General features: G+C 41.8%; 1 protein-coding gene across 1 annotated transcript in view; it reads right to left on the reverse strand.

The window, feature by feature from the left end:
- The window catches only part of LOC309576630 (uncharacterized protein), a gene marked incomplete at both ends in the record, with an annotated part of 185,648 nt that extends 163,859 nt beyond the window's left edge, over positions 1-21,789 (reverse strand). Inside the window, 4 exons of the mRNA XM_082288043.1 lie at positions 7,138-7,242; positions 8,650-8,759; positions 9,417-9,551; positions 21,698-21,789. Of these exons, the coding sequence (XP_082144169.1) occupies positions 7,138-7,242; positions 8,650-8,759; positions 9,417-9,551; positions 21,698-21,789 (442 nt within the window). The remainder of the gene's footprint in view (positions 1-7,137; positions 7,243-8,649; positions 8,760-9,416; positions 9,552-21,697) is intronic.
- Between the last annotated feature and the right edge of the window lie 227 nt (positions 21,790-22,016).

Consider the following 22,016-nt stretch of genomic DNA (forward strand, 5'->3'; position numbering starts at 1 on the left):
CATTAGTCTTCTGCAAATCTCTGCCCAAAAGAACATCAGGCTCATCTTTCTCATGGGTTTCTAATCAGCTCCAGCCCCATGACACTTGATATTTAGGTCCAGTGTTACCTTCCTGTTAATTTGTAGCTATATATGTCTATAATTTAATGTACAAAACCCATTATGTTTTAAATGTCAGGATACCTGTCAGTTGTCACCAAAGTGCAGAGTACAGGAGACAGATTAGAGAAAGGTGTGTCACCACGAGACCAAACCCTGCCAGGAGATGACTGTTTTGATAGATCTACCTGATGGGGATGACACTGTAGATTAGAAACAGGTTGGGTTTTTTTAATACTTACAATAGTAATTTTTTTCTCTTTAAATCATTTAAAAATCTAATGTGAAATTTGTAGGTTTCAATAAGGTTTAGGGGTTAAAAAAAAAAAAAAAATCAAGCAGTAGCTTTTTGTTTCACAGATTTTCAAGGTAATTAGGTCACTGGAGTGCTGAAGGTCTCTTAACTCTCCAGCAAGATCAGAATCAGCTAAAAGGCGACAACTGAAGACTTTACTGCATCTAAATTTTCATTAAATTTGATAAACCACTTGTAAACGGAAAGGTTTTTCCACTTCTCCCTGTCCTTGTGGAAGGGCCCAAACTGGATTTGTAGATGCTGTGAGGCTTCACTGCCCCACCCAAGGCAAAAAGAGGCTGTGGCAGCAGGTCCTAAGGTCACCAAGAGGAGAATTGCAGGAGAAGCATCCAAGTGAAGGCAGCAGTGACAGCAGGACACCAATCCAGCCCTGGCAACCCCGAGCTGACAGAGGCTGATGAGACCCTGAGGATTACACTGAGACACAAAGCTGCATTTGCTATGAACTCACCTGATGTCAGCGTGCTCCAGACAACACCGGGGAAGGTGAAGAGATGCAGACTAAGGGGACTCATACAGTAAAAACAGCAATATCTTCATGTGAAATGAGATACTGAGAGGGGGAATTTGAAAAGGTCATCCTTATTTTAGACTGGTTTTAGCAAGGGCAGAGATGTCCAGAAAACTGAAGCAGGACTTTAAATCTAAAACCACCTAAAGTTATATAAGGGTTATTTTTCAAATGCATGCTGAGCAGTGTTCTACTGAACACTCAACGCTGAATAAAAATCACCTGAAACAGCCTTTGAAGCAGTTTTAAATGTCTGAAATCTTCAGTGCAGGAAAGAATTACAGCAAAGAGATAAATATTTACTGGGTTCTCAGATCACTTCATTGAAATCAAGGGCTTCTGCATTTGCAATATGACCGATTTATATCAAGGTTTAAAACCTACACTGCCTATTCTTTCATTGAATTAAACCAATTTATTTTCAAACTGGCTGAGTTTAGAGCAGTGACTACTTCTTTAACACAAGATCAAGCATTACTTGCTGGCCACAACCAACCTGCCACGTACGAAGCGAAGACATTTAAGCACCATCATCTGAAACTGCCTCGCACTGCTCGTGTTCCCCATGTGTTTCACACATGACAGAGAGAAAGAAGTGCCACAGTCTGCTCTTAACTTCTGATGAGATGAAACATCAACACACCTTGTTAGCTCTGCTTGCTGTGCAAAACACACGCCTATGTTTTCAAATCTTACTCCTTGGAAGGGTTTTGGACGCTCTAAGTACACAGCACTGTTATTACCTTGACAAGTGCTAAGAAAGGGCTCATTACCAACAGTCCCTAATGCAGGAACAAGGGATTGCAGCACATTCCCAGCCTACAGGTGCTTTTAGGAGCTCACTGGGGTTCCTTCAATGCTGCAGGAAGGCCCAAAAGCATCTCCACCTTCCTCTCTGCCAGCGCTTCTCCATCACAGGAAGAGCATGGTAGCAAAAAAAAAAAAAAAAAAATAGGCACAGGATTGATGGATCACTGCTCCCGGGAGGCAAAAAAAGGAGCAGAGGAAGAACAGTGGGTCCCACTAGGAGAGAGGATGATCACAAGGTTTTCTTTCTATCAGAGGACAGGTACTTTCCTACCCTGAGCAGCCTAATCTGTCATCTCTGTTTCCCTTGCCATGACAGGCTGGCATTTTACTAATGAGACTGAGTCATTTGGTGCAGGAGAATGACTGTGTTAGAACAGAAAAAAACCAAACCTGGTATCTTTAAGGTATTACATGCACTAAACTAGAACAATCTAAGCATAAATTATCCTTCTGCCAGCCTCTTCCACTCTTCCTACAGGCTAATGGAGAATTTTCACATTAAAAAGGTTGTCTTGGGTCAAACTGCAGGGGACTCATCACCAAAATATGAAAACAAAATGCCAGAAGCCCTGGCACAATGAGGGCCCAGCTATCAGAACTAATCATCCTCACAAATACTCCAACATCTAGTTTCAGTGGCAAAGATCCATGAAAACTGAAGACATCCCTATGGGCAACAGATCCACGTGAGCTTTCAGCTTGCCCTTTGCTATTTTAAAAAAAGGAACACTTATAGCACTGGTTCATGGATTTACACTGCCCTGTATGGCTTGTGTAGGTCTTCAGCCTCAAAGAAGAAAATCTGCATGTCTGCAAGAGACCAGGATGGCAGACAGAAGTTTTATCAAGCAACTCTTTGCAGGAAGAAACATTTCCTAGAGGAAGATAGAATTCTTTTTCACGGTGAATGAAAAGAGTATTTTTATTTGCAAGGAAATACATCAGAATTCCTGCCATTTTAATCAATGGTTTCATAAAAACCCACCTTTGTTTTAAGTAGCTCTATAGTGTAAATTCTGATCTGCCTGGTCTAGGAGGTGCTGGCATTTTTGTTTACCAGAATCTTTATATAGTTCAATATCTCAATAGTGTGTGACCAGAGTCACGGCAGAGATTGACAGCTAGTCAATGAACTGATGAATATCTCCCTCATAAGCATTTCATTTAGCTACCCATGCAGTGTGCATTTTGCCTTTATATACACAGTCCAACGCCATTATCTTACACTTAATTACTTGGGTCTCAAAGCACCTGGCAGAGGAATGAGCCACCATTATCAACATTTCATGTACAAAGAAGCCCAGGCAGAGTGGGGTAATTTGCTAAAAGTTACTGCACTAATATCCAAGGTCAGTGGCAGGTGGAAAGGAAAGCTCTTATCAGGTGAGCACTGCACTCAGCAGACCACACTGCCTCTCAAGATGAGTGCCTGGGAAGCACTTACTGCAATCTTTAATAATCTGCATCAGGCACTGCAAAAGAATTTAAAATCCCACTTGTGTGCCAGCAAACATTAGTGTAAAATTTAACTCTATTGACACTTTATCTGTTAAACACTGGAATATGGTATTCAGCTTTCTTCAAAGAGGACAAACATCTTCTAAGAAGACATACATCATGTCACCATGAGAAGACTTTCCTGACAAGTCTGCCCTGGTCATTCCTCACGTATTTTTAAACATCTTCTGATAACACCCATTGTCTCAGATAGACTCAACTGTACTTATTCTTTCTTAATTATGGCAGCCTCTTGCAAACATTAATCATGCTGGGATTTTGTATCACTCCAGAAATTATAAAGCCTATTCAGTTCTCACTGTTTTTTACTTTATGTCTTAAAATCCATCAGGAGGCACTCAGCAAAACCAGAACAACTTGAGATTCAATGGCAGAACATTTAAGAGTCAAAACTAACCCCTCATTTTCCATTGAGCAATTCTATGTACACGAGGAATAAATAAATACACCCTTGTTTGTAGAAATTGGAATGTTTTCACTGGCTGCATGTCCAGGTAGAAGTCCCAGGGCTGAATTAAACAAGCTAAATGAAATTAATTTGCTTCCATGTCCAGCTCAGGTGGCTACCAGGCCTTGAACAAGATTACCAGGACAACTAGTGAATATCAATGACACCAGCATTGCAGCAGAATTTATTCTTGGCAGTGGGTTTTACCTTCTCTCTTTTGTTAAAGGTTTCCCCTCCCTTTCACTGGGAAAAATGGGGATCACAACTTCCAAACAAGTTAAAAAAAATGGAAAGAAATCCAGCTTGCAAGTTTACATTGTAATTGATATAAGTCTATTATTACAAGACAAATTGCAGCAGACAATGCAGGAGACAGCTCAATCTGTTACTGAGTCCCTGCAATGGCTGGATGAAGAACTCGACCATTTCACTCATAAATCTTTCTCTAAGTTTTCATTGCTGCTTGTGTGGGTAAAATAATAAAACTATGGAGTGACGTGAACAAGGGATGCAGTAACACATTTCTAAACACAATTACATTAAGTTTCTTACAGGAGCCCTGACCCTTTCAGCATCTAATCAGGAATATGTCATGTCCCAGGCTGCAAAAGCACCCCACAATTCCTTTAAAAAGTCATTAGCTGCTATCATGCCAATTGTGAATAATCATCTCTGCTGAGATCACTGTGAGGCACTGGGCTGTCATCAGTCATTCTGGAGGATCCATCATAAACTTTCTGCAAGACAGACCAGGACAAAACTTCATTTCCAGGACACTGATCTACTTCCTAACTCAATGCCAAATATAAATTCCACAAAAAGAAGAAGTATCAGAAGATTCTTGAGATGTACATTCCCATTTACTTCTTAGAGTAATGGAATTTAGTAGTATTTTTATACTAATGCCTTGTCTATTGTCTGTACTTCACAGTACCCAGCAAGGACATCACGAGAGCTGCTGCACAAGTGAAACTTTAGAATTAGCTGCCAACACTGATGACAGAAATAGAGAGAAAAGCAAAAAGGTTGGAGAGGGGGAGATATAAAATGGGATACATGAAGCAATTTTGCTCAAATGAGTTCAAGCGCAGCTATGAAATGCCTGTGGTTCTTCCTCTGTCAGGAGATTGTCAGGAGACCACAATACCAGAAGTGACAGAAGCCAAGATTACAACCAAGAACATCCAAGGGGCAGCTTTCTGCCAGCAGCTCCTGGTCTCACACCCAGTTAGAGCCTCCCTTCCCCTGAGAGCCCCCAAGAGGGATGCCCTGGACACTGCTGCCAGCTGAGGGAGAGTCCCAAGGCACAAGGACAGGGGCCACTGCACCAACAGTCCCCTTAGACAGCCTCACCTCTCAGCACCAGCTTTTGCACTGACATTTGACAGCACCTGCTCCAAAACCAAACTGGTTTTCCTGGCATCCATCCATTCCACTGGATCCTCGAACAAAAAGATGCTGGGAGAAGAGACCCCTTTTTCTTTTGGGTTAAGTGTTGGAAGGAGAACAGTCACATTCACAGTAAGGTCACACAGACAAGGAAGGAGGAGGGGACAGACCAGACTTAATGACCATTTAAACCCAGAAGGTATTACCATTGATTAACACAGCCACATTAAACCAAGCTACTTTAAGAGCAATGTTCCAACATCAGCCAGGAAAACTGGAGGCTGTGGCTGTTAGTCCCACAGTACATTTCTTTTTTACTTTTGCTTGCACAAATATGATACAAACCTCAGAAGAATATGACTGGAGGCACCTGCAACAGTTAAGAGGCCTCACACTCTAAATTACCTTGCTTTTGTTAGGCAGGTGAATGGTCCATAACATTCTTCCTGAAAGAAGGTTTTTCCCTTCAGAATTCAATTTATAAACTTACTCCTGCCAGGCTGCGATAGCAGCTGCTGTATAAACCTGAAAATGATGACTACTGGAATTCTTTTCAAACCTCAGGAATCAATAGGAAGCAGACAAACGACCAAAGATAAAAGTTCCACCCAACTGCAAAGAGCAAGGACTGCAGGATACCTCTCATTGTTTTTACAGTGGCTGCAGTCACCAACCTGTGAAATAGAGACTGCACAATCTCATTTCAGCTCAAAAATCTGACCTGTGCTATCCACACGCTGCACCCACACAATCTGCCTGTTGGGAATGCCTCCGTTCCATAGGTATTTCCAAGCAAAAGGAGACTCAAAAGACAATTTATAATGGCAAGGACAATTTATAATTTGCTGAGATATATTCCATTTTGTAAAAGCTTATTACATAGGCTTCTTGCAGATTCTGATCCTGCTTACCTTGAACCAGCAGCTCTTCTGTAAGTCAGTAACAAACAACCTGCCTTGGTGTCACTCTGGCTCATCTCAACTCACCCACATAAACTTGTTTCTGTGAGCAGTAAAGAAATACCCAATCACAGCTTAACTGAGCTAATATTGTCTGCAGGCAGCACCAGTTCCATTGTAAACAGCTCTGCATTTTATTTATTGTTATATTCCTTCTCACTCATACTGCATGACAGACAAGCCAGGTGAGGACACGAACATATTAGAATTTAAAAGGGGAAAAACGAAATACTCCAAAATCTGCCTTCCTTTGAACAAAACACAATATGCTTCAGTTGAAAAGGAAATTATCATTTGCCTAATACAAAAGAAATCCTTTGTCCCAATCACAGCCTACTCTGAAGGAATTACTTTCTTCCCTCCCTTAAGAAGCCAAATGGATGCAGTTCTATAATTTTGGAGAGCTTTACACAGTGTGTTAAATTACAAGAGAACCCATTGTGGGTTTATCAAATTGTGAGCCAGTGTGTGAGACAAAAAGGATTCTCATTGAGAGTGGGTGATAGTCTAAGTCACACAGAATTCAGTCTATGGTATGCTAGAACACAGTGAAATGAAAGATTGGTGCATATATTATTCCAAGAATACTATGAAATATTTGGTAGTGAGCTATAAAACCTTCCTACTTTGAAAAGAAAAATCCCATGAACAAATGCAGTGGTTCATTCTCTGCGTTCTTTACCTGCTGCCCACCTGCTTTGACTTGGAATTTACTCTCACAAAGGTAAAAGCAATGCTGAGAAATTTGGTAAGAGCACAACAAGAACATTCAAATTGAGAAGTAGTAGACAGATACTCCACAGGACACCACTGTTGATATTCAGTGGTATTATCCAATACAGGTATTTACTCATCTGATATCAATCAAAGTAGATTTTCATCTTGCTTTGTTAAAATTGAATGCTAAAAAAAAAATGCTAAAATTCTCGAAAATCAGAGACCAACCAAATAAACACTCAAAAGTGCAACAGAGACATCTTTAATTTTAAGTCAACATTAATAAAATAGTCTTGTTTTAACAGTTATTGTTGAACATGCATTTTATCCAGACACCAGATGCAGTTGAGACAATTTCCACTGGACTCACCATACTGGCAGCGAGGGCCCTGGAATCCTGCAGGACACTGGCACATCTGGGATCCTTCTTCAGAGCATTTCCCTCCATTGAAGCAAGTGCCAGCAGTGCAGAGCACTAGAGCACACAAATAGAATGGGACAGGCTATTTTAGCTGATTTTGTGCCAAGGATCCTCCAGAATTACCTTTCTGTTACAGTCCTGTTGTAACATGACCTTCCAAATAAGAAGAAACCCAAATTTTTAAGTGGAAGGGCTAGACTGCAGTAGGACTTGGTATCATAGGTGGAACTACCATTTTGATATGAAGAAGTTTAATAAAAGTAAGACTTAGACACTGCAGTTTAACTTGAAGGTGCTTCAGAGGCAGAAGACAGGACTCAAAGCACTGCCTGAATCCAAAATGAAACAAGAAAAACTGCCAGACAATAATGCAGCAAAGGATAAGAACCACTGATGCACTGGGAGATATTATACATGTGGAGGGGAATTACAATTCTTCCCTTCCTCTAACACAGAACAGTTTTATTTAAAATAACTTAAATTCCACATAGTCGAGCCAAACTAGCAAAGAGTATCAAATATAGAAGAGTAATTCAACCACTTTGGTGCCTTAAAAAATCCAAAGCAAGTCTGCACTGCTCTTTCAGGAAGAAAATTTCCTACTGCCACTGATGCTCACATATGGTAAACTCCTTTAGACTGGAGATTAAAACACAGATTGTAAACATATTTTTGACTTCTTACAACTAAACAGCTGCACACTAAATATGTAGATTCAGGCTGAAACTAACAGCAATACCTCTCATACCTTGTTTCTGTTTTTAATTACAAAGAGACGATCATAAAAGCAAGCTCTCTGGATGCAGCCCTGAAGTTGGTATGAAGGTTAAAAAACAAATATGAACAGATGCTAGCTTTCATACAGAAAACACAATTACTGACAAAACAGTAACAAAACTAACTGAGTAGGTTGCCATCTTCTACTGATGTCTTCTTAACAGTGGCTGAAGTGCTGCCTTATCATTTAAATTAAATTCCATCTTTTAGGAAAACATCCAATTGTGATCAGAAATTAGTGACAGAAATGGGTTCTCATCAGATGGAGAACCATGGGGTAGAAACACAACTGCTTCAACGGCAACAGCAGAAGCACCAAAACCAGTCAGGCTCCACAGTGAGTGCTACACCAAGAAGCAAGTGCCTCACAGCAGATTTCTCTGCATAATTTGGGTAACAGCAATAAATTTGGTTGGCCTGTCAAAGCCAGGCTGGCACAAAAATGCTGCAACAATTCCAGTTAGAGTTTAGACTGTTAATCTAAACTGTTTCACTGTTGGGTTTAAAATTAGAGCTATTTGGTACTTTTACATTTTTGAAGGATATTTCTTTCCCCATCACTGTGGAAATCCCAATTATAAATAACAAGAAACAAAACCCTTATATCTGAAAGTAAGCATCAGTAGGAAGGCAAGGCCTGAGGATGTCACCTCTTGGTTTGTGCCAGTTTTGCCCCCAACTCACAGTGCAGACAGCCGGGTTCGTTGTCACGCTGGGCCCAGCCAGGGCAGCACTTATAGACAGTCTGGTGCTCCATCCTGTACACCTGCTTGTAAACCGTGTAGTACCCAGACCTTTGGGGAAAGGAAGTTTAAGAGAGCAATCACAACTCCTACTCCACTTACTCCCATCTCATCAGTAGCACACTGTACTCATATGTCATCTTTATGAGACATTTCTTCAGCCTCTATCACAAGTTCTCGTTAAAAACGAAGCAAATACAGCAAACTGCATCCTGATAACATCCAACAGCCCTTATATGCTGTGTGCACATATTATTTTGAAGAATTTGTATTCAAGCTAGTCAAAGGTGAGTAATTTCTTTTTTTTTTTTTCCTTTTTTTTGCAATCAATTTTGGGTTTAGCTGTTGGGGGAGTCAGATCTCCCATCAATTCTAAGCATGTGACAGAAATAGGAAGAAGTTCAATTTTTCAAAGTCAATGACTTGACAGCTGGGCTTCACCTGAACAAGAACAAGACGGGAACGTTTTCTGATAATGTAAAATTCTGACTCTAAAGCTAGCCACGAAGCTCATGAGCAACCCAAACCACAAAAAAGTCACATTTTCTACTCAGTAATAACAGATTTCATGTCAAGTCCCAGGAGGACACTATGTCCACAGCCACACATTTCAGATGAAACAGTTTACAACTTCTCTCACAAAGAAGTTAAAGAACCTGCACAAAGATTAGCAACAAAAGGCATTTCTAACAAAAGATAATATATTACCTTCTCTCATAGCTCACACACCACCTCCTCTTTGTGCAGCCTTGTTTCCACATCTTGACCATCCGACTGAAGGACTGAATACACGGCTCCTGGCGTCCCACCAGCGCCAGCTCAAACACCGGGCACACATTCGGCCTGCAGGGAAAGAAAAAGATAATTTTTATTTCTAACACAAATTTTAGACATCTAGAGAAATATACATAAAACTATGCTGTGTGCAACGGTTTGGAACAGAATTTTTACTGGTGTTTGAGCACACTGCAGCTCCAAGCCTTAGAAGGCAGCACGTAAACAATGCGCTGAAATTTGGGCTCCACACAAGTCAGTGAAAAATTTATCACAGATTCAAGGGCAGATAAGATTTATCTAAGCTATTGCTGGGGGAATTGTATATTCTGTAAGAGCCACCCTCACTATCAGTCCCCTCACGGAAACACACGAAATTCGTAAGAGGAAGTATCCTTGTTCTCTGCTGATTATTCCTAAAATAACAAGGCCAAAATAAAAGCACTGCTTTGGAGGATGATATGTAATCTTCATCCTGCTACCTAGCCAGAGTTACAAAAATAGCCAGATTGCAGAAGGTATGCAGGGTCAAAAAAAAGTTACACGCTGATGGTTCTGCAGAGATGTTGTCTGCCTTTTCCCAATTTCTTTGCCCTGGTATAAATTAGGAAATTCTACATGACAGAAAAGAACAGCATCAAACAAGAAGGGTCTAACTAAAACCACAGAACATGAGGGGTTTTGTCATCTTTAAGGAAAGAACTTCCTGAAACAAAAATGAAATTAATTTACTGATTCTTTTTTGAGTCGCTTATAGATCATTAGTGCAATAATTTAATCACTAATTCCCCAAGACAGTCTGGTGAGGCTTTGCAAGCATAAGCCTCAATAAGCAAAACACAGGGGGGAACAGGGAGCTCCCATACTGTTCTGGTTTGAGACATAGACCCACCCTGGCAACAAAAACACTCAGCAGACAAGCCCTTCCCCAAATTTCAGTCTGAGCCCTCTCCAAGCTAGAGGGTAACACACTGTCACACTTGTTTTCTCTGTCACTCATCACAGGTAAGAACATGACCCTGTGCTAGAAAACCTGAGGGTAGCACTAATAAGAGAGCAGTTCTAGCCCAAGAGCTGCCTGGCAGTTGGTCATGATCACTTACACTGGACATTGTTAATATCTCAGTCAAGATTTATGGTGCTTTTTATCTCAGAGGCTCCCTATTATGCCTGAACACCACACAAGGTAGCTAATAACAGAACATCTTTCATCCACAGGTCTTCCAAGTAGTTTACAAATACCATTAAATTAAGCCTGTGCAGAACAGGAAAGTACTATAAGCATAATCAGTTTTACTGCTGAGCTGAATACTTGGAAGAAGCCCTGCCTGGATCAAATCCACTCCACAATACTCCCAGTGCTGAGCAGAACACTGTCATCACTCCATGGAGAACAGAAAATGCAGCCAGGTCTCCCAAAGGTACCACAGCTCCCAGGGGAATACCTGGGACATTATCTCAGGGTAGAGAGGACCTTTGCCCAACAAGGACACTTCAGTAGAAGAAGATTTAGAAGAAGATTTCAGAAGAACAGATTTAGAAACAAACCAATCACCCCTTCAGGAATTCATGTAGCCCATGTAAGGGAAGTTTGGAGAAGAAAACCCACAACTGTAAGCTCTGATTGTCCTATCTAACCATATGGAAAAAAAAAGTAGAGATTCCATTTGCACTGGAACATCTGACCTTGACAGAAGTTACTTCCCTGAACAAGAATATTTGTTTCTCCCAGCCTGTAGAGTAACTGCTCATCTCTACCATCCTAAAGCACACTGCCAGTGGACACCCCTTCACGTTCTTCCTCCTCCAATGCAGTCCATACTCAATGGACTGCAGTCCATACTCAATATTGCTCCGTATTTCCCATTCCTCGAGTCTGCCCTGGATGCCAACACCTCAAAGCAGGACAGGAGATGGTCACAGCCCATTTCAGACTGCCTTCAATTCCTCAAAAAAACAGCCTTCCTCCACATTCCCATGTCATCTCCATTACTTAGCAATCCTTCCCATGTGTCCCAGCTACCTCTTCCCTCCAGAATTACCTCCCCATTTTACACATTTAGCTGGAGTTCAGAGCCATTGTTCCCAAGCCATTCTTAGCACAAAGTCTGCCATTTGTTTCCCATCCAAAGAAGATCTTTGTGTACTCAAAATCTTGCCTGGTTTCTTTTTTTCCATTACGTCAGTTGGTCTAATAAAACCCTTGCCTTACTTAGCAACCATGCCTCACTTAGCAAGCTTTTTAAAATGACTCTCCCTCCAGTGAATAGAACATCGTGTTCTGATAATTCATGCATATCTCCTTTTATTAGAATTGCCTAAAACTTTGCAGATAAAGGTACATTCATATGCATCGCTCTTCCATAAATAAAAGAGAGGAGCTGACAATTGTTGTAATGACACATTGAGCCCATCCCACAAGTTCCTCCTCATGTGACACTGCCATGTTTCCAGGAATAGCAGTATTGACTTCTAGGATATAGTTAATGGGAACAAATGGCGCTCACGGAACAAAACAAGGCAGCAGCAGAGTCATGTGTTTATGAAGATTTATTCAAAGTAAGCCATTCCTCCTTGATGCCCTTGGGATAATTTAAAGGCAGATATCAAAACTGCTGGAACACTATAATTAAATTGCAGCAATTGCATAACATGTAATCCTGTGCTGGCAAAGCTGGGAATCAAACATGCCCTCTCCAACAATTCAGCATCTTCACAGCTCCCCACAGTCAACAAGCCAATTTTTAAGCCATCTGACTCATTTGACACCTTACCCATAAACTTCAGAACAACTTCTGGAACAAGGCTACAGCTATTGAAGGTACAGTTTAGCACTGTGAGACTCTGTTAATTAGAGGCCATCCAGGAGTAAGCTGAAGCCTCAAGTGGATTTAATGGTGTATAATATAACAGCTCCTATTCTACTGCCGTGCCCTTTGCATTCAGAAGATATTTCTTAATGGGAACTTAAGTGTTAAAACAAGCAAAACACTAAAATGCATATTATGGCCCATGATTTGATTGACAGACGGGTCCCTAAAACCTCTTTGCACTGGTGCTCTGTGCTAGCCAAGGCTAACACCAAGGCTATTATTAGCTCATCAGTCTGACTCAGGCAAGGCAGAAAGCTCTCTTAATATTTGCATTAGGGGACTGCCCTTTAAACAAAGACACCCTACACACTTCCAGCTCAAGACCTGAGATTCTAATGAACAGATAATTAGACCAACACAGAACAAGAGCAGCCTGGGCTAATCATATGGCTGTGGTGCCCATGAACCACTGCACAACGGGAAAAGTTCAGAGAAAATTAAAAGCATGTCCAGGAGGGATGTAATTAATTCCTGTGTTTGGAATTTTAAAAAGAAAGGGAATACATCTACCACAAAAATCACAGAATGGTTTGAGTTGGAAAGGACCTTAAATATCACCTAGTTCCAACCCCCTGCCACGGGCAGGGACACCTTCCACTATCCCAGGTTGCTCCGAGCCCCGTCCAACCTGGCCTTGGACACTTCCATTTGTAAAGGTCCATCATATCTCTGACAGGGATATTTTCTTTTTCTGCCTTTGGAATGCCAAAGCAAATCTCTCATTCTACCCATTGACCTTCTCCCAGCTCAGTACAAGAAGCTAAAGGTAGGTAGATTTAACAGCAGCGAGAGAGCAAACACACATCAAGATATCCCTAAAGATTTCTTCCACCAGCACAAACTTTAAATCAAAACATTAAGGAATACGAATTTGGCTGTCTGATTTTAGGTCTTTCCACACAGACTCCGTGAATGACACCACCTTCTACACTAAGTCAGACAGCTGTTAACATCTCCCTAAAAATGAGATGTTGCAGCCTGCATTGCCTCAGCTGATGAATCTGCAGCCTGAACACTATTGATCTTCCCATAAAACAGTCAATAGATGAAACCTGTCATAAGAAGCAACTTGCCAGAATTCTGTATTTTCAAAGCACTAATTGGTTGGTGCTCCTTCCCCTTATGCTGTTATTAAAAGTTTAGAAAACCAGAGTCTGCTTATTCAGTTTTAGTTTGAAAAGATCAAATAAGACTTTTCCTTCAGGCAACCAAGATTACAGTCAGGGCTGAATTCTCCACTGCTGTGATGATAAGTGTTTTTGCACTAGAAATACACTGATGTTGATCTGAAAATAGTTGTACACTGCTACAATGGATTTGATTAGAAACTTTTCAGGTTAACTGTCTCAACCCCCTCACACCTCCAACATCCCAGCAAAACATCCCCATTGTCTTATAAAAAAAGATCTCTAGAAAGGCAAGGTGGCACCCTGCAGAACCATGTGGCACTGTAGAGGAGAAACAGCCAGCAGCATGATGTTGTATGCAAAGGAGATGTTGATTAAAAGTTTTTATTCTATATAATCTCAATTGGAAGGGAGAAAAAAGCAATTTTTATTTGAACACAGAAAAAGAAAAGTCAAATCAGGAAACAGGCCACAGAAACAAAAGGTCCAAAGAACAAGTTACACATATTTACTTATATACATAAATTTTGTCTCTAGGTACATATTGCTTAATAATTCACAAAGGCTAGAATAACAGAAAAGGCTTTTATTTTTAAACTGCCATGCTCCCCTTTCTACCCTTAATCTATTTTAAGGCTCATTTCCCTGATAAAATTAATCAGCACTACCAGAGACAATTAGGACATCCTGCTCCCTTGACCACTAATCAATCCCTGCTCTCTCCGGATCCTGTATCAATATTTGTGATGTTTATAGCCCCTCTGGGGCATGGATTGTAAGCACCAAGCTCATTTAGATTAAGTCTCATTATCACTGCTGTTCTCTGGCTCTGTGGATGAAGGTCCACCACACAAGACTCCCCTCATCCCACAGGTTTCTAATGCACTGCTGTGTCTTACTCACATCCCCTCTTTGATTAGATGGAGCAGCTAAATAACATGAGAGTTCCTTCAGCCTTTGTGCCCTGCATCTAGATGAAGAGCAAATCAATAGGAGATGATTAATTACACACTCAGCTATTATAACAACAATAAGATTTTTACTTCTTGTCGCTATCAAAGTGCGGCGCCTGTCGTTTACCTTCTACTTAACCATCCTCCTGCCTCCCCCCAGGACAGAATAATCTATTTTGGTTGGCAAGAAAAGCAGAAGAAACATGCACATCCAGATCATTTAACCATGATTGGCCAAGCCACCTTTTTTTTGCATTTTAAAACCAGCGAGTGATTTTTTTTTTCTTTTAGTGCCACGTAACCTCAGTCCCCAGAAACACTCAGCTTTATAGTTTTGTCTGCTACATCCAGGAGAGCACCAGCATCACTGCCAGTGACCTGGCCTGCAAGGCCCCAGGCAGCACAAACAAACAGCTTTACAAACTTAAGGACTTGTGTCCCAAGACTCTCTCCCTGAACACAATTAGAAAACCATACGGGATATCACATAAAGCAGGCTAAGAAACAGTAGGCATGCACTCATCGTTAAGAAAAAGCAGGTAAGGGTCCAAAATCCAGACTAAACTGGGGATGTAAAAGTGTGAAATTAGAGAGGAAAGCCCTGAGTAGCAGCAGCCATCTCCAGGTGTAATTTCACATGAACTACACCCATTGCCATTACCACTCCCCTGCAGAGGAGTGTGTGACACAGGTCACCCCAGTAAATCTGCCAGGTGCACACACCTGAGCTGCTTTTGGCAGGAAGGCACAGAGGGACCTGATGTTAAAATATTAACATAAAGATCATTCAAAGTGTCACACTATTTCATAAGGAGAGAAAGCTCACTCTGGTTTACAGCAAGTGCCACACTGTTTGACAATTAAATGAGTTAGAAGGTAGTGAAATCCTCAGTTTTATTTCAGCAACCAGTATCTAGGAATTGCTCACTGCTTTTTTGGTGGTTGCCAGATTTGAACAGTTTCAAAGCAAAACTTTTTTTTGAAAGCTCACTTTTAAAATAACATGTAATCTGTAACTTCCAGTTAAACTGAAACAAATATGATTGCATCTAATATATGCAATATGTGTCAGAAAAATCCCTACATGACAATGTTTTACATCTTAAAATATTCCAAGAGTTTTACTCCCCTATAAAAATCATTAGCTTGATACCACTGATACCAATGTCCATTTTTGGAGGGGTTTTGTTTGGTTTGGGGTTTTTGTTTGTTTGCTTTAACATTAAAAAAACTTCGTTAAGGTAAATATTTTATGAATTTTAGCCACAGAAAAACTAACATTTATGCATTAGTAGATTAGTGTTCAGCAGTGGCAAACTAGAAGGGGGGGGAAAAAATCTCAATTTATTATCTTTTGGATTAGAAACTTATATTGAGGTTCTAAATAATCCACAGTTCCTGGTGTTACTCTACAGAGAGAGATGGACAAGCCTTGACTCAAAATTCTAAGATACAAGCAATATAATGATGAAATAAGTTTATGTAATTGCATTTTTCATCATTGATGATTCACTGGCGAGGCAGGGAGAACACCAGCAATTACAAACAGAAGGGCAACCACTGAAGAGTCTCCTGGGGGTAAGGTGTCTAAAAACTCATTTCCTATACAGGGATGTTCCAACCTGAAAAGACCAGGCCCAAAATACCCAAGTGTTTTGTAATTTGAGATTTCTTTGTTGAAAAACAGTACAAAGTACCTTATAAAGCCACTTCTCAGGCACATCCTGAGATAGTAGGATATATTTTCCATATTGAATTAGCCTGTATACGTAACATAGTCTGGGCATGGCATTATCCTCTAATCAAGATTTTGTGCCAAGTTCTGCTCTGACTTACAGAGGGAAGACAGGAAGGAGTTTCTACCAAAAAACACAGAAACAAGTGTCAGCACTCTCACTTAAATAACACTCCCCCTTCCACACACAAAATTCATCCACAGGTCAAAGGCACTGAAATGGAGCTCAGTGTACACATGAAAGCACACATCATCTCACACCAATGGCAGAAATATCAAGTTCCCCTGTGGAACAATTAATGATTAGTTTTAAACCAAGACTAGCCTGGAATCCAAAGCACAAACCAGGACTACATATGTTCAGAACATAATTTTAAAATGCTTTGATTTCACAGTAATGAAAGGAAATTTCTTCCTCCTCAGAAATAAATTAAAAGCAATAGATTTGAGAGGGAATGTAAGCAATAACAGGCTTGAATTTCAGAGGAAGGAAATCTATTAACTGTGTTCAAAGAGAGAAGGTATTTAATTGGTGAATAACACAAGTCTGCAATATGGGCTGTTAACCCTCTGGGAGCCAAAGCATCGCTTCCATCAAACTTCTGCTAAAAAGTCACCTTGAGACCAGGTCTGCCACCACAGAATCTCATCCCTCCTCGCCAAAGGGTTCTTCAAATTTATTAAAAATACTCCACAGTCTGTCATACCTAGATCATGGCATGCCTAGAACTAGAAAGAACAGGCAGTGCTGGATATAAACAACACAGAAGACAAGCTGAAGCAAAACGCAGGCAATTTTCCCAAGAAATACTGCAAACACCCATTTCAAGCACATTAAACTATTGCATCAATAACTAAACTACAGCAACATTCCACAACAGCACAATTATACCTAAAGAAACCTGACAAGTTTTTCCCTCTTGGAGTGTTTTTTTGGAGAGTAATGACAGAAGTCAAATTCCATTAAAAGTGAAGGAGGATCTTTCTTACCTGAAAGGTGCAGATTTAAGGATCATACAGTACATATAAGCTACTGTGATTATGAGCAGCAAATTTCTAAATCTCTTCTGAGATTTAGAACCACTTTTATGACATCTCTGATACAAGTCCAGGAATTTCTAGAACTGGAAAATATTTACAGTTCAAGTTCATCTTTGATAAATACAACAACTTCAGGCTATCACACTTTATGATCCTGTCTTACAGCTATTTCAGAGTTTAGGAGAAAGTCTTGATCTCATTTTTCTCCTGAAGAGCAGGAAAACATCATAAATCAGGAAAAGTACAGTACCACTATGACACTCATTCGTTATCTTTAAGTCTCCTGACAGTGAATACACTGGGGGAGAAAAAGAGCGCTTTGCCATCTGTTAAAAGCCTAAATTCAAAATTAATATTCCTCCAGGAGCTGTGAAACAGAAGCTTTAAGTGCAAAGTCTTGAGAAATGGGATTCTGTGCTGTAGTGCTGACCAGCAGGAGCTCTATCTGGTGGCAACATCCTGTAGTGCACAGGCTAAAAAAACTATTTTTCTTCAGTGTGATGTTCACATTCACAAAGATGAGAAACATCTCAGTCTTCAACTGCACATTAAAGGACTGGGGGCAGGGGAGGGGAAATGAGGGGATGACACCACCATAAACTTTTATGCCAAAGCATTTAAGCCATGCTTACTACAATCCCATTATCCAAGCCTCAAAGGCTGGAGTAGCTGCTGTTCAGGAGCAGTGAGGGTTTACTGCAACCCTACAGGTTCTGAGGGGACAGGAATGGGAAGAAAGGCTTGAGGTTTCAGCTGAAAACAACTTGTTAGGTAAAATTCAGTAGCCTAAATCAAAATTTGGCAATGAGTCTCAGTTGCCAGCATCACTTTAAGGCTTAAAGAGAAAGACTTAATACCATTCAATGTGCAAATTTACTACAAAAATGTAATAAATTAAGGTACAAATTTAAATACACCAGTGGCAAACTCAGTCTTTATTTTCACCTGAAAAACCTGTAAACTTTTTTAATTACGAAGCCTCCAAGTGTAAGAAATTCAAAGAAATGAAGGAGATTCCACTGCATTACTCAGTTCAGCTCAAAAAAGTAAACATACTTTAAGCCCTTATTTAATGCAAGGAATACAGGCTTTCCTCACACCTGCAAATTGACATCACTGGAGGTGAAAATAAAGTATATTGGCTAAACAGCCAATACATTGAGAATTTCTCACCAAGAAATGATTACACAACCTACTTTTCACATCATTTGGACAGCATTATGACAAAATCCCAGGCTCCAAGTTTAAGCTGTATCTCCATATACTTTATGGAAGCATTTCTCATGTTACTTTGTTTTCTGCATTGCCTTCCAACATACTCAAATTGACATGAGATTTGTTCCGCTGTAACAATCACAACTCAGAGGCATCTCTCATATGGAAATGCTTTGCACAACAGCAGTTAGTTATTCAAATGTGTTCCATCCAAAAAAAAAGTGGACTTCACCTTTTTTAATCATACCTTAAAAGAAATTGTTATTTATGTCTCTTGAAAATAGTGCCCACAGCCACATCTGTTTGCAGTGGTGCAAAAGCAGTCCTGTGTCATTGCACCCAACAGCTGGTACAGCTGAAGGGCCAAGTTTACTTGATGGCTGCAAATGCAGATAACATGTGGATGCTAGACTTTGCTTTTGGGAACGTGATTTATCTGTAGGAGCACAGGAAAGCCAATGGTGCCCCATAGAATTGAAGAAGCTGGAAAGCAGTTACTCAGCCAGGAATCCAGCTCTACATCCAGGTGTTCCTTGGAATGTGACCAGATTGCTTATGGATAAAGTGAAAATATGCAGATACAACATGTGAACAGTAAAAAAAAAAAAAAAAAAAAAAAAAAAAAAAAAAAAAAAAAAAAAAAAATAGCCCTAAGCAAAACAGTTTTATTGCAAGATTGAGACTGGATCCTCTAAAAGCAAACCAGCCCCTTTAGATGTCATCCCGGATCTGCAAAACCATAGAGACTCAAGGGGCTTAATGATGACAGGAACAAAACTTATCTCCTGACTTTCTCAGAGAAGTCCTCACTCGCCTCACCTGGGAACAGAAAAATCCCTTCTTGAGCCCTGTCCCAGTCCTAACTCTGAAAGGTGATATTTATTGCACAAAGGGGGTTCCCAGCACATACCTCATAACCACCCCTGCCTCCTGCTCTGTCCTACATCACTAACTATGAGCAGACATCTGCACTGCTCAAACTCCCAGGGGAATATTTCTCTAGGAGAGGATTTACCACTTCTGACAGCAACACAAGTTCTCTTCTCTTAGTTCCTATTTCTGCCCTATCCCACAACTACCCCCAAATTCTGTGAAGGCCAATGCTGAATGTGAACCCAGTGTTAGATAACATCACACTTACATTATCTTACACACCCCAGTTCTGGACTAGAGAGCTCACTACAGTGTTAAAAATGTGCTTTTTATCATGAGAGATGGTTAATTCTTCATTTAAAGGCCCAAATATGCTCTACAGTGAAAATGGCATGTCTGTTCTCTGGCCATTCCAGAGTTGTCTGAAGTTCTATTAGAGGATCATCAAGGGCTAATTGTATGGAAGAGCAGTTCACAGAAATATCTCAGCACTCTGTAATCTGTTCTACATTAAATCTCCTCAGGGGGCTTGGAAACAGAACACCAACATCCACACAGATCCCTTGCATTTCTAGCTAGGAGCAAACACTCAAGTTAGCAACAGAATGAAAACAATTATGAAGAATATCCTATATAGCCTCAGCCACATAAGATCTCAATCAAAACAACAGCAAAGAACACACTCAGCAAGGTATGTTCCAAGGGATACATTCGCTGTTCTGATTCCATTGACTGCAGATGACCAACGTCAAAAGAACAAACCAGAATTATTAGAAAAAGGTGATTCATGAAAAGAACCGCCCGGGATATTTCACTGTTTCTTGGTGAAAGCCAGCAGACTCACTCCTAAAGAGTAGTGACATCTTGCATTTCTACTTACACCAAAGGTAAGGTCCCTAAAGAGCAAGAAAGTTTGGAGGAATACTTATACTTGTCCCAGCTCGGGAAAAACAGTAAGAATGGCAGTAATTTCAGGAATATGACTCTGGGGAAAAGCACTCAAGGCTCTGCCACAGGTCTGGGGGTTTGGGTGGGTGCTCCCGACTGCTGCTGGCTGCCAGTGCACTGCTGCTCCCAGTGACTCCAGCCCAGCAGCAACATCCTCACACAGCATCATTTCCAGAAGGGAATGTGTCCTCTATTCTTTCAGTGACGCAATCTTTGAAAGGGTACAAGCAAACAAAAATTGTTCAGAGGCAATTCACAGTTAACAGCACCTCCAGCTTCTGAAGTGCAGAATCATAGTTATTACTGATGTCAAATGCAAACACATTAATGTAGGCCAGCGCTATTCCTCCACCTGATAGAGTAATTGCTCAGAAAGAGAGCACAAAGCATGCCTGAAAGAAACACAGAGCACTTTTAACAAAGGAAAATGTTTTACCACAGAATGAGCTTAACTTCTCGAAGCACTGTGATGGATACTTCATGCTTCAGCAAAATGGAGTAATAGAAACCACCTTAAAAGCACTTCTGGTAAACACCGTGTAAATATGTATTGCATAGAAAGCCAGTGAGCAGTAGGCTTGGAAATCTCAATTTTCAGACAGAATAAATAACTAAACTGAAAGCAAATACCAGACATTAATTATGAAAGAGTGGGTTGAAGTTGATGAAGATAAAACCCAGGAAGAGAAGAGGGGTTAGAAATTACACATACACAGACATCTGAAAAGGCTGTTGTCAGGTTGTTTTGAAAGGGAGAGCAGGGGGACACAACATTCCTTAAAAACACAAGACGAGAAAGGTACACGAGGCAGGAAACCGTTTCCAGAAACATTCAATTTCAACACGCAAAAACTTTAACCACAGATTTCGTGCGCGCGGCCAGCTACCCTCCTTTAGCATCTGAGCAGAAAACTATCTCTGGACACAAGCGTTCCGCTGCATTTACAACCAAAGGCATTCGCTGCCCGTGCCGTGCAGAGCCCCTCAGCGAAACTTCCCCGGCCCCCGCAGCACGTGCGGCCGCCAGCTCTTTGTGCGCGCTCCCGGCCGCGGGCGGGCGCTCCCCGCTCTCACCTCTCCCGCTCCCTGCCCTTCCCGCTGTGAACCCGACCTTTATCCCGCTGCTCTCCCCAGGTCGGGCTCAGTTCCCCAGGCTCCGCTGGCTGAACGCGAAGGTAGGAGCAGCCCCGGCGCTGCCGATGCGCTCCCGGGAGCTGCCTTCATCTCCCGCAGCAAAGCCAAGCCCTCCCTCCTCCCTGGGAGCCACGCGAGCCCCATCCAACGCAACTCCGCGGGTCGGGGACCTGCGCTGGGGGGACTCCCGGAGTTCCGGCGCACCCACCCAAACTTTCCCTGCCGGGCCAGGGACCCGAGGGGCGCAGGGCCCTCCCCGCAGGGCCAAAGGCGGCGTGTCCCGGCCGTGCCGTCCCCCCGAGCCCCGCACACTCACATGCCCCGCTGCAGCCGCGGCTCCGCCGCCGCGCTGCGGGCAGCCAGAGCGCAGCCCAGCAACACGGACAGCAGCACCGGCCCGGCTCCCATGGCGCAGCCGGGATGGGAGCGGCGGCTGAAGCAGCAGCAACACCCGCAGCAGCAGCAGCACCCCCAGCCCCGGACCCCAAATCATTTAAAGCGGCGGCACAGCCGCGCCGCGGGCGGGGCCGTCCCGGCCCGCCCCCATCCCCGCCCCGCCGGGCAGTGCCGGGCCCGCCCCGCCCGCAGCGTGAGGGGAGCGGTGTGCGCCGGGCTGTGCCCGTGTCCCGGGAGCG

This window comes from Coloeus monedula (assembly GCF_965178545.1).
Source record: "Coloeus monedula genome assembly, chromosome: 10".
In the NCBI taxonomy this organism is placed as follows: domain Eukaryota; kingdom Metazoa; phylum Chordata; class Aves; order Passeriformes; family Corvidae; genus Coloeus; species Coloeus monedula.